At 41.8% G+C, this 17,271-nt stretch overlaps 1 protein-coding gene across 2 annotated transcripts; it reads left to right on the forward strand.

Annotated features, from left to right (window-relative positions):
- The first annotated feature begins 2,590 nt into the window (after positions 1 to 2,590).
- NPY1R (neuropeptide Y receptor Y1) lies at positions 2,591 to 14,021 on the forward strand. Of its 2 annotated transcripts, XM_065907275.1 has the most exons (4): positions 2,591 to 2,753; positions 4,022 to 4,211; positions 9,943 to 10,790; positions 10,897 to 14,021. In XM_065907275.1, the coding sequence occupies exons 3-4, from the start codon at positions 10,092 to 10,094 to the stop codon at positions 11,347 to 11,349; spliced, it is 1,152 nt and encodes a 383-aa protein (XP_065763347.1). In that variant the 5' UTR covers positions 2,591 to 2,753; positions 4,022 to 4,211; positions 9,943 to 10,091; the 3' UTR covers positions 11,350 to 14,021. The 2 variants fall into 2 exon arrangements, with proteins under 2 accessions (XP_065763347.1, XP_065763348.1); XM_065907276.1 differs by lacking the exon at positions 4,022 to 4,211.
- Positions 14,022 to 17,271: the final 3,250 nt, after the last annotated feature.

Raw genomic sequence — 17,271 nt, forward strand, 5'->3', positions numbered from 1 at the left:
ATCTAGCCAAGGAGTGACTCATGGAATTTACAGCACCAGACCATAAAGCTCTTCCAATTTTTAAATGATAAAACTAAGATCTAGAGAGGTTTAAGGTGTAGATCCTATGCTTCTGTTTAAATGGTAGAACAAGACTGGTACCTGAGAGAACATGAGAATAAGTCACTAATTTAATTCTCCTAGTCATGATTTATGGATCTGGCTGCTGTGAAATTTCATAAGATGCAAAAAATTCTCTCTTTCCAGCAAAGGCTAGGTTTTACCTAGCTTTAATCTCAAGTAGGAAAGTATGCAACTGACTGTTCACTTAATAGTAGAAAGAAAAGAAGATCTTTGACACTCATACTATTTAATCTTTTTGAGGAATTCAGGTTGCTGTTTAACACATTTTCTGAGCAACTCATACTACTTTGCTTACTTCAGATCTTCTATAAGATTGCATTATAAGAGGATCTTATTATACTGTGCTTATAAGTTTTTTATTTCACATATTGCAAAGAGCCTTTAGTAAATGATATTCCTAGAAAACTGTATAAATCTGTCTTCATTCAGAGTTTCAAAACCTCCCTTTGTATCACAAAATTTGAAGTGGAAAAAAGTCTTTGAGTTTAACAATTTTTCAAAGTTTGGTATTTGACATTAATGTCTCGAAAATGCAGCTTTATAAATTGGCCTTGGTGGGGACACTTTATAAAAAATTAAGAAGATGACTAAATACAATGGACATCGTAATTTAGGCATTCTTGCAGACATGCTTTTATTAGTATTCCTGGAAAACATAGAAAAGAAAGTGTCTAATGACTCCAAATTATGTTCTTAAATAAAAAATATTTGCTGATATAGCAAATTGTTTACATAAAAATGTATTCTTTTTAGAGAATTAAATTATTTCATTTGTAATTCTTGCAGCAGAGTACAAACAGCCAATTTGATGATAAGGAGCTGGGGTAAATTCGTTTCTGTGAACAGAAAGTGATTTAAGAGATGAAGTAAACAAGAGAGTGAATAGAAACCTAAATGAGTTATTTCTCTTTAAACAATGGAAACTCCTAAAGTGTCTTACATTTTCATCCTTAGTTTAGAAAAAAGAAAGTATAAATGTCATTTCACTCTCCTTTAATCACTAGTGGGTTTTTTAAAAAATATGATCACATGTATTGTTATAGTACATTTATTACCTGATGGTAGTATTTTGATTCTTGGTCGAAACCCCTTTCCAACTTTATAAAAATGCAGTGCTCAGTCATATACGACTGCGCCCCATGGACTGTAGCTCACCAGGCTCCTCTGTCCATGGAATTTTCCAGATAAGATACTGGAGCAGGTTGGCATTTCCTACTTCAGGGGATCTCAATCAGGGGATCTCAACCCAGTGATCTAACCTGTGTCTCTTCTCTCCTGCATTGGCAGGCGAATTCTTTACCATTAGGGCCACTTGAGAACTCTCCTTATAAAACTATACCTAATTACAAATATTTTAGAAACCTTTTTTGAGGGGAAGGGACTACAGAGATTATGTACACTATTTATATAAATAATGAGATATAATTTTTATTGAGCTTTAAATAGTATTTAATTAGTCTAACAATTAAAAAAATAAAACATTTTCCAACAAAGTTTAAGTAATTCCATTTGTCTTGGAATTTTGTTCTGTTTTTAGTTTGAAAGCAGACTGCAATCATAGTTGTTATAATAATAAAGCTTGTATGTATCTCCTAGGCAGCGTCCTGTATCTTTATTAGGAAGACTTTTTATTATTTAAAAGTTTGATTTGGAAGAAGTTGTAGTCATCTACATCAATAAACTGTGTGTGTGAGAGAGAGAGACAACTTTGGCTTTTCCAAGTCCACTAGAACTAGGTAAACACCTGAGATCATTGTATCACAATTAGCTTGAATCATCAGGTACCAGGAAGGCTTTGCTCCATCAATGCACTCTATGTACATTCTATTCTTTTACTCTTTCAGGGCGTTCCGCACGGTAGTAGCTTAAGTACCTAGGAAACGGCACTGACTCTTTCTGACCCGCAGAAGAATGTTTCATTCCTTATGCTCCCCGAAAGGAACAGCTCGATGCTGGGAACACATGTGACTCAACGCGTTATCCTAGCGGAAAAAAAAGAAAAGAAAAGAAAAGAAAACCTTCAAAAAAGCCAGTCCATCTTATCTGAGATTTGCTACTTGTGCTTTTTAAAGGTCTTCTCTTTGTTCACTGTTAAAAAGAAAAAAAAAAAAAAAACTGGTCTGGCGTAAGAAAGAGCCGAACATCACAAGGCGAGAGACACAGGAGCGGCTCAATCGGGATGGGCTTAGCGCCCACTTCCCCGGAGCTGGGTTTCTCCCGGCTTCCCGCACAGCCTCAGCCGCGAGGTGGCACCGACCGCCAGCGACCGCGCGCGGGCGAGACCTCGGCCCGGCACGGCGCCTCCCGGCCCGCCCCTCCGAGAGCGGAGCGCGCGCCCCGGCCCGGGCGCGTGGACGGACAGTGCGCGCGGCTCTCCGCGCCGCCTCTCGAATTCCCCGGGAGCCTCCGGCGAGACCGCGGAGAGGGTGCGGGGGGCTGCGGAGCGCCCGGGCTGTCACGTGCCCGGGACTAGGTGGAGCTCAGCTTCAGGGGCGGCTCTTTGCTTCCCCACCGATCTTTGGGATTTGTGCCGGAGAATCACCCGCGATCTCTCCACTCCACTCCGCTCCCTTCCGCGGCCGTCCTTTTCGCTTTAATAAACGGGCCAAAAGACGGATCCAGCAGAGAGGGTAAGTTTCAAGTGTACACTTTTGAAGGGACTGACTTTTGAGAAATCTCTCACTGATGAGGTGAAGGACGAGAGAGGAAGGAAAGGCTTGAGAGTCCCGAAATGGGGAGCCGTGGGCGCACACCTTCAGTACGGTCCCGCGCAAGCGGGATGCTCCCTACCATCCGCTCCGCACCATCCGCCACCCGGGACCGCTGCGATGTGGGGCGGACGTCGGTGACCCAGGTTCTGTGCGGGGTCCGCGTGCCCCTCCTGTGGCCGTGGTGAGACTGCGTCCCCCTTCCGTCGCTGTCTTTGACATCTTTCCCGAGCCTCCGAGGGGCGGCTACGCTGGGCTTTTGCGAAGGAACGCGCCGCTGGGACAGCAGGAGGAGGAGGGCTTGCGGGTCCGCCTCCGCCCGCGTTCCGCTCCTGTCGGCGGGGAGCCGCCCCGGGCCAGGTGGGCGCCCACCGCGCTGCCTGGGTGGAGCCCTACCCCCCGGAGCCGCCTCTCGGGTCTGGCGCCGCGAACTGAGAGACACCCTGTTCCCTACTTCCTAGTTTCCAGATCCAACTCTTGAGCTCCTTTCACACTGGTGGTGGTGGAGGAGCGCCACTGGGTAGGACATTGTGGATGAACTGGAGATGGGGGTGGGCAAAGTGGTCCACTGGTCTCCAGGTAGACTGGAGAGGGGAGACTGTTTTAAGGACTGATGCCGGGTTCCATCTCTGGGTGGGTAAGATCGCCTGAGAAGGGAATGGCTGCTCACTCCTGTATTTTTGCCTGGAGAATTCAATGGACTGAGGAGTCTGGTGGGCTACAGTCCATGGGGTCGCAAAGAGTCGGATGGGAATGAGCGACTAGCACTTCCACTTTTCACGCTGGGCCAGAGAGAACTGAATTTGGACTCTGCTTCTTTGTTTCTGGGTTGTTGTGGACGTTTTCTGCTTCGCCAGTCTCGTGGTTATTGGTAGAGACATCTCCAGACAAATGGATGGCATGTGTTTGTGTGTGTGTGTGTGTGTGTGAGTGTGAGTGTGGCGGAGAGGGAGGGGGTGGAAGTGTTAGGAATGAGGACAGTTTGGAGCAATTCACCTAGTTACACAATATGAGAAAGGTGGGCGCGTAAGCGTGCAGACAGGAATTTTGATTTAACACATCCCATTTGTTCTTTGATAACTCCGGAAAATCTAGGGGAGGGGAAAGTGAAGGAATGTGTTTTGACATTCCTTTATTTTTTCTTTCTTTCTTTCTTTTTTTTTTTTTTTTTTCTTTTCTTTTTTTAAAAGGCTTTCAGATTTGCCTTCCCACCAAGATCCCAGGGAAAGCAGACTTGCCAGGTGGCACACGGGCGGGGGAAGCACAGAGCTTGCCTGGCTCTGCCTGAACGGGAAACCCCAGCAAGTGTTGCTTCCCCGGTGAGAGGAGAAAGCTGTCTGCCGGGTTGCATACCCATGACCAAAGACCTACTGCTTTTCGGTGGGTGACTACTGCTTTATTAATCTTTCCTAATTGTTATAAGGCAGCTGTCTGTTGAGCAAGCCCTCCCAGAAGGGAATAAAGCAGAATTATGTAACTCATGTCCATGAACTAGCTGTAACTTTGGTTATTAACAAAGTTAATTGGGTAAGTAACAAGGCTGATACTTCTTTTCCAAAAACTAGGGAGTAGAGCAGCCAGTTTTGAATAAATGATAGAATGTATCTGCAGCAGGTTATGACCACAGAGCCGTTTTCTCAGGTTGTAACAGCTCTAGGAACAGCAAACTGTAAAGGCCAGTACTCTAACTGGAATGGAGAAACATTTCCATTTGGAAGGGGGCTCAATTGCCAACTGGTAATATATGTGGTGTGTCTGTTTTGTCCCTAGGAGCAGGGCAGCTATATTGAGATTTAACAACCATTTGTTTTTATTTTGCAGTGTTTTTAGGTCCCTACTTCATTTTAGAAGTGTATATTGGAATAATAAATATTAAATCATTTTCTTTTTCAAAGATGATGTATGTATATTCTCAATATTGTTATTTTTTGACAATTATCATCCTTGAGATTATGTTTAGGTAGGCTGAAAATACACATTTTATCTAATGCAGAACCATTTTATGCAAGTGGAATGACATGCACTTAGCAAGTCTTTTGAATACTCTAAAAAATTTGGTTTTCATTTTCTATGTAGCTAAAGTAACTTCTACTTAATAAGAAAACTGCTATTCCTCAACAGGTATGTCTAGCAAATATAATTTCAAAGGGATATAAATTTTAAATATAAATTCAAAGATAATTGCAAAGACTGGAGTTTCAGTAGATTTAACCTAAATTCATCTGCAAGAAAGCTTTGTAGCCCATAAACTGTAATAATTTAATAAGTGTTTGCATGAAGTCCCATATGTAGTGACTTTTGTCAAAGTCAAAATAAATTTTAACTTATATATAGATGTAAAATAGATATAAACTGTATTTTTCTTTGTTTTCACGGCAAACATCTTGGTGCCCCCATTACTTGTTGCCTGGTTTAATGCACTAGCCTCTAAATGAACCGACCTACTTCTCTCTCCTGCCTTAAGTCCGTGAAAACACCAGCTAGAGTAAGAATTTTAAAACACTGTCATGGGACTTCATGTCTTTACCAGAGACTCTCCGGCGAGTCCCTCTCTTGTCTCAGAGACAAGTCGAAGGCTGTCTGTGGAGACTCACTCTGCAGAGTCTGTTTCTCCTCTGCTTATCCTCCAACTACTGCCCCATAGTCCCTCCCTTATTTGTCTCACTTCTCATCTACTCGCAATACACACACTCCAGTCATAAGGATTTTTGGTTGTGTTTTCCACGAGGGCTGCCTCCCTGAGGCGTCTGCCTGGCTTCCTCCCTCACTGCGGAGTCTTGGCTCATATGCCCTCTTCTCGTGCCAGTCAGACGCCTTCCAAGCCACCCAGCAGCAATGCCCTCCCAACAGTCCCAGGTCCCCTGCTTTGCTTTTTTCTTCTCCACTGCACTTACTACCATCTTGTGTACTATCTCCTTTACTGATTTACTTTTTCATGTCTTTCTCTGCCCATAAGACTAGAAACCCAGTAGGAAGGTCACTGTTGTTTCCATGAAAACCACATCTAACACAGAATTGTGTCCAATAAATATTTCTTGGATGAATGCATTTTCTTTCAGAAACAATTCCTTTTTTTAATTTTTCACTAAAGTGGAACATCCCCCACACCTGACCTAGTAAAATGATTCTTTTAACTAGCATCCATTTTGCATATAAAAGGACTATGACAGTGTAGACAAGGAAGTCATCTCCATATCAGCAAACAAAGAATCCTGAGCCATCAAGCCACCACCCCTGCAGCTGCCCTGGACTGTGTACCCTGAGGGTATTCACACAGGAAAGAACAGGACACTGGCCCTAACAGTGTTTCAGGGAGCCCAGACTCATGTATCTTCCCAAACATAGAAATGCATTAAATTCATTAACTTCAGATGTCTTGTTTTCTTTAATTAACAGTAATATTTTGATGTTCCAACTACCTGGTTTTTGTTGCAAAAACTCTTATATATGCTGGCTCCTCCCTTACCTCTTTGGAGCAGTCCCTCAGAATGATCTGAGAGGGTGTCTACGGTGTGTCCACCAAATAAAACATAATTCTCAGCTTTGAGGTCATGCATTTTTTCCAGTCTACAATAGAATTCAGCTATTGATGTTAGTATTGACTCACATAGAAGCTTACCATCCAAGTGTCTACTTCTTCAGTCATTTTTATTCTAAAGCTGATATTTGCAAGGTATTATGAAATACACATAATATCTACCTCCAGAGATAATATTACAGTTAGGAGGAACCAATTAAGATTCAAGGGTCTATATAGAGCTTTGAAAAGTGGGTAGAATTTGGATGGATGAAGAGGAGCAGCAGAGGCAAAGATGCAGAAGCTATAGCGGGCCGGCGCCCTTGGTGTCTGTGAAGGGACTGTCCCTGCTGGGACAGGGCGTGCCCCGTGGGGTTGTCAGGCCAGGAGTGAGGGACAGGGCGTGCCCCGTGGGGTTGTTAGACCAGGACTGAGGGTCAGGGCGTGCCCCGTGGGGTTGTCAGGCCAGGACTGAGGGACAGGGCGTGCCCCGTGGGGTTGTCAGACCAGGAGTGAGGGACAGGGCGTGCCCCGTGGGGTTGTCAGACCAGGAGTGAGGGTCAGGGCGTGCCCCGTGGGGTTGTCAGACCAGGAGTGAGGGACAGGGCGTGCCCCGTGGGGTTGTCAGACCAGGAGTGAGGGTCAGGGCGTGCCCTGTGGAGTTGTGAGGCCAAGACTGAGCGTCAGAGTGTGCCCTGTGGGGTTGTCAGGCCAGCATCGAGGGACAGGGCGTGCCCCGTGGGGTTGTCAGGCCAGGAGTGAGGATCAGGGTGTGTCCCGTGGAGTTGTGAGGCCAAGACTGAGGGTCAGAGCGTGCCCCGTGGGGTTGTCAGGCCAGGAGTGAGGGACAGGGCCTGCCCCGTGGGGTTGTCAGGCCAGTGGTGAGGGACAGGGCGTGCGCTGTGGGGTTGTTAGACCAGGACTGAGGGACAGGTCGTGCCCCGTGGGGTTGTCAGGCCAGGAGTGAGGGACAGGGCGTGCCCCGTGGTGGGGTTGTCAGACCAGGAGTGAGGGACAGGGCGTGCCCCGTGGTGGGGTTGTTAGGCCAGGAGTGAGGGACAGGGCGTGCCCCGTGGTGGGGTTGTCAGACCAGGAGTGAGGGACAGGGCGTGCCCCATGGTGGGGTTGTTAGGCCAGGAGTGAGGGACAGGGCGTGCCCCGTGGTGGGGTTGTTAGACCAGGAGTGAGGGACTGGGCGTGCCCCGTGGGGTTGTTAGGCCAGGAGTGAGGGTCAGGGTGTGCCCCGTGGGGTTGTTAGGCCAGGAGTGAGGGACTGGGCGTGCCCCGTGGGGTTGTCAGACCAGGAGTGAGGGTCAGGGCGTGCCCCGTGGGGTTGTTAGACCAGGAGTGAGGGTCAGGGCATGCCCTGTGGGGTTGTTAGGCCAGGAGTGAGGGACAGGGCGTGCCCCGTGGGGTTGTTAGACCAGGACTGAGGGACAGGGCATGCCCCGTGGGGTTGTCAGGCCAGTGGTGAGGGGCGGAGTGGCGGTGTTCAGGTGTCTGGCCAGCCCAGGAAGCGCGGTGACCGCTGTGTCTCATGCTTCACCGGGTCCTGTGTGCTGAGGGGGCCGTGTGGAGTTAGCGGATGCAGTTTCCTGTCATGCTAGTTCTACCAGTAAAGAAAAAGTCAGCTAACGGAGCCATAATGTTAGCTATCTTGCTAGCAACTTGACTCTGAAGTATGATGCGAGATTTTCTTGAATTCCTAAGAGAATAGCATTGATGCGTGTACACTACCATGTGTAAAATAGCTAAGAGGGGGTTGCCGTATAGCACAGGGAGCTCAGTCTGCTGCACTGTGATGATCTGGAGGTGTGGATGGGGCGGGGAGGCTCAAAAGGGAGAGAACATACGTATACATATGACTGATCCACACTGTTGTGCAGCAGAAACCAGCTCAACATTGGAAAGCAATTATCCTCCAGTTACAGCTTGTTTTTCTTGAATTCTTAAGTTCAGAATTTCCAAATAAGTTTTAGATTAGCACGCGCCTCCTCTCAGTTCATTTTCAGACACTGAGAGACACAGATATCCTCTCTCTTTGGTATACTTGAGAGAAAAGTGTGATACCAGGGAAGTTCAGGAGTCTTTCCAGGCTGCTGACAGAGGAGAGAGTTTCTATAACATTCACACTTTATATCATTCCACTGCCTTTCCTAGCCCTGATACTTTCATACTCATTACATGGTAGCAACCTTTACTTTTACTCTTCAGTTTTATAAGCTGTGGTTTTATAACAAACACCTCATATTCTAGAAAGCAAAAGCACTCAAGGAAAGATTCAACAGTGGCACCACTTAAAAGGCAGAGGCATATTTTATTCATGAAATTTCTTATCTCCTTTTCAGTGGAAGTAAACCTGCATGATTTTCTTTATTGTTCTCACAGAAGAAAGAAAAGAACCACAATTCCCTTTCTTAACACAGGAACAATTAACATAATAAACCCTATCTCCTATATTTACTTAGTAATCTAAGGGAAATCGGAGCTTTTTTTTTTTTAAAGGAGGTTTTAAGGTCTACAAGACTGTGATTTGTTTTGTTGGTAAGAAAAGAGTATTCCTATTACAAAATGCTGTGAAAGATCAAAAGTACAACTAAAATTTACATCTCAGCCTTGTATCTGTATACAGTTTAGTGGGGGAGGGAAGATATTTACATGAATAACACCTTAGAAATCCATAGAAAGCTTCTGACCTGTTAATAAAGTTATTGAATCTTTAAGTCAGAAATAGCTTCAGACTTACCCCAGTTGAACCCCCACACACCATGAGAACTTTCCCAGCCTTTCTAGTAGCAATTACAAATTATGTGTGGGGAACAGTTTGCAGGCAGTTTGTTCCATTTGATTAAACTCTTGTTCCTCATAAAGATGTGAGATAGTTTTAATATAATCCACTTCACTTGGTCCTACTTCTGACTTGAGTGGACATAACATTCTGAGCCAGAAGCCATGGACCCAGTGCTGCCTATTCAGATGGGAGGAGATGTGTGTATGATTCCTAGGAAGTCTTTTCTGGATTAAACATCTGTTCTTTGAGCAGTCCTTCATAGGACAAACTTTCTTGGTGGCTCACTGAATTGATCATTTTCCTAAAGTACTTGTGCCAAAGAGTCCTCTCTAAAGAGCAGTTCAGTGTATGATGGGGCTATTCCTATTAATACAATTTGATAAATTCTTTTTTAGAATAAGAGAGAGAATTAGGTACAATTTTTTTGTTTTCTTTTGTTAGTTTCATATCTTTTGTATATGTTCTAACCTGTGCATTGTTCTTTTATACATTAATATTCCTAAAATGTTTAGGAATGCACTGATGGTCCTTTATGTAAGACTTATAGGCAGGAGATTTATACATATTTTACTAATGTACAGACCACTACATTTTCCTGAAACTCAATACGTAAGTACATTCAGTTAAAAGTATTAGTAGCTTTTTCAAATTGTTTGCACCATTTCTACTATTTGAAAAGATGCATATATAGAATACATTTTGTTTATTTCAGTATCTTCAGTTTAAATTTTACTATGAATGAGAACTTATTGTGACTGCCCTCAGTAAAATTAATAAAACAATTGGTCATTTTCTCTTTACAGATTGTTCAGTTCAAGGGAATGAAGAATTCAGAATAATTTTGATAAGTGGATTTTAATATAGAGAATAAAAATAAGTTGAGTCTTTGACCTGCTTTGAAGAAACATACTGTCCATTTGTCTAGTCATCTGTAACAGCCAAACTAGTCAAAATGAATTCAACATCATTTTCTCAGGTGGAAAATCATTCAATCTATTATAACTTTTCAGAGAAGAATTCCCGGTTTTTGACTTTTGAAAATGATGATTGTCATCTGCCCTTGGCCATGATATTCACGTTAGCACTTGCTTATGGAGCTGTGATCATTCTCGGGGTCTCTGGAAACCTGGCTTTGATCATCATCATCTTGAAACAAAAAGAGATGAGAAATGTCACCAACATCCTGATTGTGAACCTTTCCTTCTCAGACTTGCTTGTGGCCATCATGTGCCTTCCCTTCACGTTTGTCTACACGCTGATGGACCACTGGGTTTTTGGTGAGGCAATGTGCAAGTTGAACCCCTTTGTGCAGTGTGTTTCCATCACCGTGTCCATCTTCTCTCTGGTCCTTATTGCCGTGGAACGGCATCAGCTGATTATCAATCCTCGGGGCTGGAGACCAAGTAATAGACACGCATACGTAGGTATTGCTGTCATCTGGGTCCTTGCTGTGGCTTCTTCTCTGCCCTTCCTGATCTATCAAGTATTGACAGATGAGCCATTCCAAAATGTGACCCTTGATGCATTCAAGGACAAATACGTCTGCTTTGATAAATTTCCATCAGACTCTCACCGGCTGTCTTACACTACTCTCCTCTTGGTGCTGCAGTACTTTGGCCCGCTCTGTTTTATATTTATTTGCTACTTCAAGGTAGGAAAACCCTTTCCCTTACCATTTTCATTTTTATCTTCTTTCCACAGGAGTACTCATTCTATGAATGGTTCTATTTGAGTTCTTTGTTTTTTCCCTCCTGTAGATATACGTACGCTTAAAAAGAAGAAACAGCATGATGGATAAGATGAGAGACAATAAGTACAGGTCCAGTGAAGCCAAAAGAATCAACATTATGCTGCTGTCCATCGTGGTGGCGTTTGCTGTCTGCTGGCTGCCTCTCACCATCTTCAACACTGTGTTTGACTGGAACCATCAGATCATTGCTACCTGCAACCATAATCTGTTGTTCCTTCTCTGCCACCTCACAGCCATGATCTCCACTTGTGTCAACCCCATATTTTATGGCTTCCTGAACAAAAATTTCCAGAGAGACCTGCAGTTCTTCTTTAACTTTTGTGATTTCCGGTCTCGGGATGACGACTATGAGACCATCGCCATGTCCACCATGCACACGGATGTTTCTAAGACATCTCTGAAGCAAGCAAGCCCAGTCACACTTAAAAAGATCCACACTGATGATAATGAAAAAATCTGAACCTGCCATAGCATTTGGTCCCAAATGATTGATATCTGCTTAAAAACAAGCACAACCCGAATGGACTTTGATTACCTGTTCGCTTTCGGAATGGGATTGAAATCATTTAAGAAGGCCAAGATTTTCTTGTGTTGCTTTTTACTGCTTTTGTAGTAGCTGTCATAATTATATCTGGAGCAAAATGTGTGGGCTTTAGAATCTTTTGGCAATAGCTTTGACCAGACATCTTTCAAGTGCTTTTTTGTAAACTTATGCATAGAGTAGAAAGGCTTTTATATTGTATTTATTAGAAAGAAATTTCTTTAATATATTTGTATAAACTGACTTTAGAAGCACTGTATCCGATGTTCTCTCTCCACTGAGTCACCTTGGCTCGATGAGATTGCTGGTAGATTGGACAGTCCTGCTTAGATGAGGTTGTCAATGGATTGGGCAGTCCTGTGCAGGATACACATCCCTTCAGCCTGTTACAGGTGACAGCTTGCAAAAGCAGCATTCAAGATGTGAATGTCTAGTCTGAGGTCGTTCAGAAGTGACTTGCATTTTTTTTGAAATTTTAAGACAGGATTTAGTTTGCTCCTAATTGATTATCACTTCAGATGAAAAAATGCGTTTAAAAATACTCAGTGGTGAATATCATGGGGAGTTGGGTCAGCCACAAAAATTAAGTGGGAAACCAGTTTCCTAACCTCAAAACTATTTTGGTTCCTGACAACCAAAGGATTTTAGAGCATAACAAGTAAATTAGTATTGCTGCATAGAGTTGGAATATATTTATTTGAATGAATAGTCAAGAGGCTTCTGTTCTTCATGGACTGTTCAATGTTTGTCAAGCTTTCTGGCATAAATATATATGTAACTTAAAAGCATTTATTTCCAGTTTATAATATAAATGACCATAAAGTGTATTTTCTATACATCAGTGCCTACGTAGTTACTCATTTTTAATGTTCAATGGCCATATTTCAAAGGGCACCATGGTGTACAGTGTTGAAAGATTGTCCACCCTGCCTAGAAGGGGTAAATACCAGAAAACAGGCCACTTCCTGTAGCTTATGTTAACTTCTGTGAACTGTGTGCCTTGCGGAGTCTTACCAATCAGGCATTGTGTACCAAGGCCGTTTGTCACATTAGTATACTGATACTTCATTTCATGTACCCTGTAAGCATGGTTGAGCCTCAGAATCATTGGGAGGAGAGGTGTTTAAAAAAATAAGCGTATCTTTGATGTATTATACAAAATATTAAATGTCTCTGATTTTAGAAGGGCAGACGTTTTCTTTACTAAAATTGTTTCTGTGTTTTCTGAACAGCCTCTTTTGGGTCTCCCTTTAGCTTCATATTTTTTTCTTTTTGGTCCCTTGTCTTCCCTCCTGTGAAGCATCCTCTATCTGCTTGCCAATAAAGCATTTTCTCCCTTGTGGTATAACCCTTGGAGGTCCAGTCTCTCTCCCTGGCTTCCTGAAGCTTACTGAAGACAGCGACTGTTTTTATATGACTCTGAGTCCCAGTGTATTTAGCAAAGTGCAAGCAAGTACACAGAAGGTTTTTAAAATTTTTTCTGAGAAATGAATAAATAATGCTCCAAATCCTTCTTTCTCATTTATTATTGAATTGACTTTAACATGCTGAAATTTTATTGGACTCCTCCTAAGTTCATTTTTACCACGGAAGTGTTTTCTCTTTTATTATATCATTTTCCTTTCTAAACTAACCAAAATGACATTTTAGAAACTTGCATGATTTGTCTTGTAAGACAAACATCAGCATTTTCATTGAATGCTAATATAATTATATAATATATAATATTTATATAATATATATAATTATATAATATAAAATATAAATGTAACCAAAGAATGACTTTTAGTTAACTGAAAAAAAGAAAAAAATTCAAAAACCATCATTTAATGCATAATGAAAAGTATCATCTTTCCTTACCAAAACCTGGAATTTGAAACTAACTGGTGTTTTTTGCTTTGGGGTACAAATGGGAGATTTTGTCTTTGTCTACTTAGGTGCTATGGAAACAAATAGCTGCTTGAGACAGCCTGAATATGCAGGTGCTTTTTTGTTAGCACATTTGCTGAGATGCCACTTCTAGAATCTTCATTTAGCTATATAGTTTGCTCATTCTTTAGCTTTTCGTAAATAATGAACTAAATACCAAATTCTTCTCTTTCATCCAAAGATGTCCATGAGCTAGTAGTAAAGTCTAGAATCAACCACAGATTCACTGTGATTCAAGAAGAAATAAACATTCATGTTAAATACAAAGCACTGAGTTTTCTTAAACTCAAGAACAAAAATCAATTGCTGGTTTAGTATAAGAACATAATTATAATGTAGCTTATAAAAATAGGAAGAAAATGATAATAACAAGGGTTTCAAACACTTAGCCTAAGCAAGTAATATATCAAGTACTTTAGTACCTGTGAGGTTGTGTGACTGGTGTGACCACTTGACAGAAGAGGCAACCGAAGCTCAAGTTGAAATATTTGAACCTCACCCACTGAGCAGCAGGTGCAGCAGGAACCAGACTAAGGTCTGGCCAGTGCTATCAAACCCGTCAATGTGCTGAACCTATGATAGAGTTTTAGGAAGTGATTTCTCTTTCCCTCCTTACAAGCAACACTATTAAGGCATAACAATATCATTCACCTTCTTTCTTATTTCAGTTGCAGAAAGGACTGACATGGAAGAGAGAAGAGAATATAGTCATGACGATTATTTGTATCCAGAATTCCCTTCTGAGAGAATTCCACTTATAATAGAACTGGGTTATTCATACCACCTTTATTTCTTTACTGTTGACTGGATACTGTCATTCCCTTCTCTACTCCACAAATTTCCAAGGATATATACATCCATGTACATTTTACCATACCTTCAAAATTTTATAGCCAAGTAAACATTTCTTTTGACAAAGTATTTTTCCATGAACAGTAAAAGTGTCAGAAAGAAGTAAATTTAAGCTGAGGTCCCAGGGAAACTGGCCTTGTTCAGTGAGTTTAGAGGTAGTGCTAGGCCTTTTTTTACAGCCAGGATTGCTTTTCTCAGCAATCAGAGATTCTCCTGGAATGTAGTTTCTCAGTGAGGCATGAATTCTTTCACAGTCTCCCTATTTTTTCATCTACTTATCCCTGTGGTCCATCAAACAACACATTACATGTAAGAATTAGAGCCCATGAGAATGAGAGTGTAGCTTTCTAGGGCAAATGGATTAGATTTCTCAAGTTTCATTTAATGATTCCTTTATTAATATATTTGTATGTGTGTATATGCAACACATTATATGGATATGAATATATATATTAAACATATATTTCTACAATGGGCTTATTTTCATTGCTATTTTTTAATTTCTAATAAAAATGATCACATACATAGCACTTATCACAAATCATTCTATAAAGTACCACTAATGCTTTCCTCACATATCTGAAGATAAAACTGAGGCATGGAGATGTTATGTCACTCATCAATGTTGCTCAGCTGGTAAATGACAGCCAGGATTCTAATCTAGGCAACTTGGCTTCTGACAATGAGCCTTTGATCTACACTGAGAATGTTTCCCACATGCCAGATTCTGCATGATTCCCCCACCTCTACATCCCCTATCTTTCCATTCCTGACCTGTATCTCTAGTCCACACTGACCCTAATCCTAAACAACATCAGAAAGGTAAAAGTTAGATATTTTCAAAGCCATCCTCTGAGAGCTAATACAAATTCCTAATTATGGTGATTCAAGCCCAGTTGCAGAACTGACACAGATCTCCCTCACCCAAGAATTATCAATACAAACCTTCTTTCATTTTCTCCAGGTATTGCTCTCCTCTGCCCTCCTAAACTATACAACCCCTAATCTTTCTGGTCTCCCAGCTTGAGTCATCTTCTAGGATCATTTTATCAACAAGCAGGCTGAGTTGAAATTCAGCCTGACATCATCATATAGGGTCTCATGAGTGGAGTCTTGTTAGAAGGACTGTACCTACATGACTCCTTAATCTTGGATCCTGCCTGGGAGAGAATATGAAGAACCGTCAATTAAAATCATAGACCAAGGGTGAACAGCATTTTATTAAACCTGTTTTTTTTTTTAAATCAAATCTTCAATATTTTATACTGAAGCAGTTTTTTGATGGAACTTTACAATTGCTCCTTCACTAAGTAGAATTACATCATGAACTGTGACTTTTGACATATTTTTAGAGCAATTATATTTTATTATACTTTTATTCTTTTGTCAAAAATAGCCTTGCCTAAAGTTCTGTTTGTTTTAGCATCAAAAATGAAAACTGTGAGGATCATTTTGATTTCTGGGCAATCTTTCTATTTATTGTTTATTGAGATATCATTGGCATACTATAAAATTAACTATTTGGAAGTACTTTCCAGTGGTCTTTTGTACATTCACAGAGTTGTGCAATCAATATCCCTATATGATTCCAGTTTTTATTCATCACTTCAAAAAGAAACCTTAACTTCTGATCTCCAGTCTGGCAAGTAAGAAGCTTAAAAGTTGTCACCTTGTCCTAAGAAGTAAAAAACCGAGCAAAGTGAGAACCAGAAATTCTCTTTAGATCTGTCAGAGAAGTGAGGTCACTGAACAGACTGCTGGACCCGAATTGAAGAGACAAGCAGATACAGAGAATCACAAGTTACTGGGGAAGAAACTTCTATGGAAGCAGTACTGGGGCAAAAAACTTGAACTCTAATGGAGACTTAGAGTGAACAGGCTTCCCTAGTAGTGGACAGGGCTCAGCTGGTAAAGAATCTGCCTGCAATATGGGAGACCTGGGTCCAACCCCTGGGTTGGGAAGATCCCTTGGAGAAGGGAACGACTACCCACTCCAGGATTCTGGCCTGGAGAATTCCATGCGCTGTATAGTGCGTGGGGTCACAGAGTCAGACACGACTGAGCAACTTTCACTTTTGACTGGACAAGGCTGAGAGTTAAGAGCTCCAGTCATCTGGGAGGGGAGAGGTACGCTGTATTGTTTACCTTCAGGAGCTTAACTGCATGCACTTTTACAGTGAATATTGGAGGAAAACCCTCTTGTGCTTCTAGCAGGAGGCAAGGAAGAGGAACCATTTTAAAATATGCCAGAGCATTCTATACTTCATAACAAGGCCTGCTCTTTAGGAGAACTATTTTATCAGAGCCTAACCTGCTAGACTTTTATCAGTCTAACTGGCCTGGGGGAAGGGTAACACACACTTCCAGTTACCTTTAGTCTCCCATAGTAGAGAAGGGATATATCCAACAGCAGCCAAACGCAAGCACCTACCTCTCCTAAGAGGGGAGAGCAACCTGAGAAGAGCTCGTGAAGTCCACAGTTCAGAGACTTACTCAAAGAGTGAGACCTAATCTTAGGACAGTTGAGTACATCCCCTCTCCTCCGAGTTTACCACTACATCATTAAAGGCTGTTTGCCAGTTACTTTTACCCATAACGCCCAGTTGTTAAGAAAAAATTACAAAGCATACTCAAAGTCAAAAAACAGTTTGAAGAGACAGTGCAAGCAACAGAGCCAGACTCAGACATGGCAAGAATATTGATATTGTCAGACTGGCATTCAAATTAACTTATTATGATGAATATACTAAGGGATCTAATGAATAAAATAGACATCATGCAAGAACAGATGGTCTATGTAAGCAGAGAGGTGGAAATTACAAGAAAGCTTAAAAAAGAATAGCCAGAGATCATTAACACTGTAGGAAAAATGAGGAACACCTTTAAAAGTTTCATTTCTAGACCGGCACAGCTGAGGAAAGCATCTCTAAGCTTGCGAGTGCATCAATAGAAACATCCAACATTGAAAAGCAAAGAGAAAAAAAAAGACAAAATAAGCAAGCAAACAAACAAAAAAATCAGAACAGAATATCCAGGAAATGTGGGACAATTACAAAAGGC

This window comes from Muntiacus reevesi, chromosome 16, assembly GCF_963930625.1.
Source record: "Muntiacus reevesi chromosome 16, mMunRee1.1, whole genome shotgun sequence".
Classification (NCBI taxonomy): domain Eukaryota; kingdom Metazoa; phylum Chordata; class Mammalia; order Artiodactyla; family Cervidae; genus Muntiacus; species Muntiacus reevesi.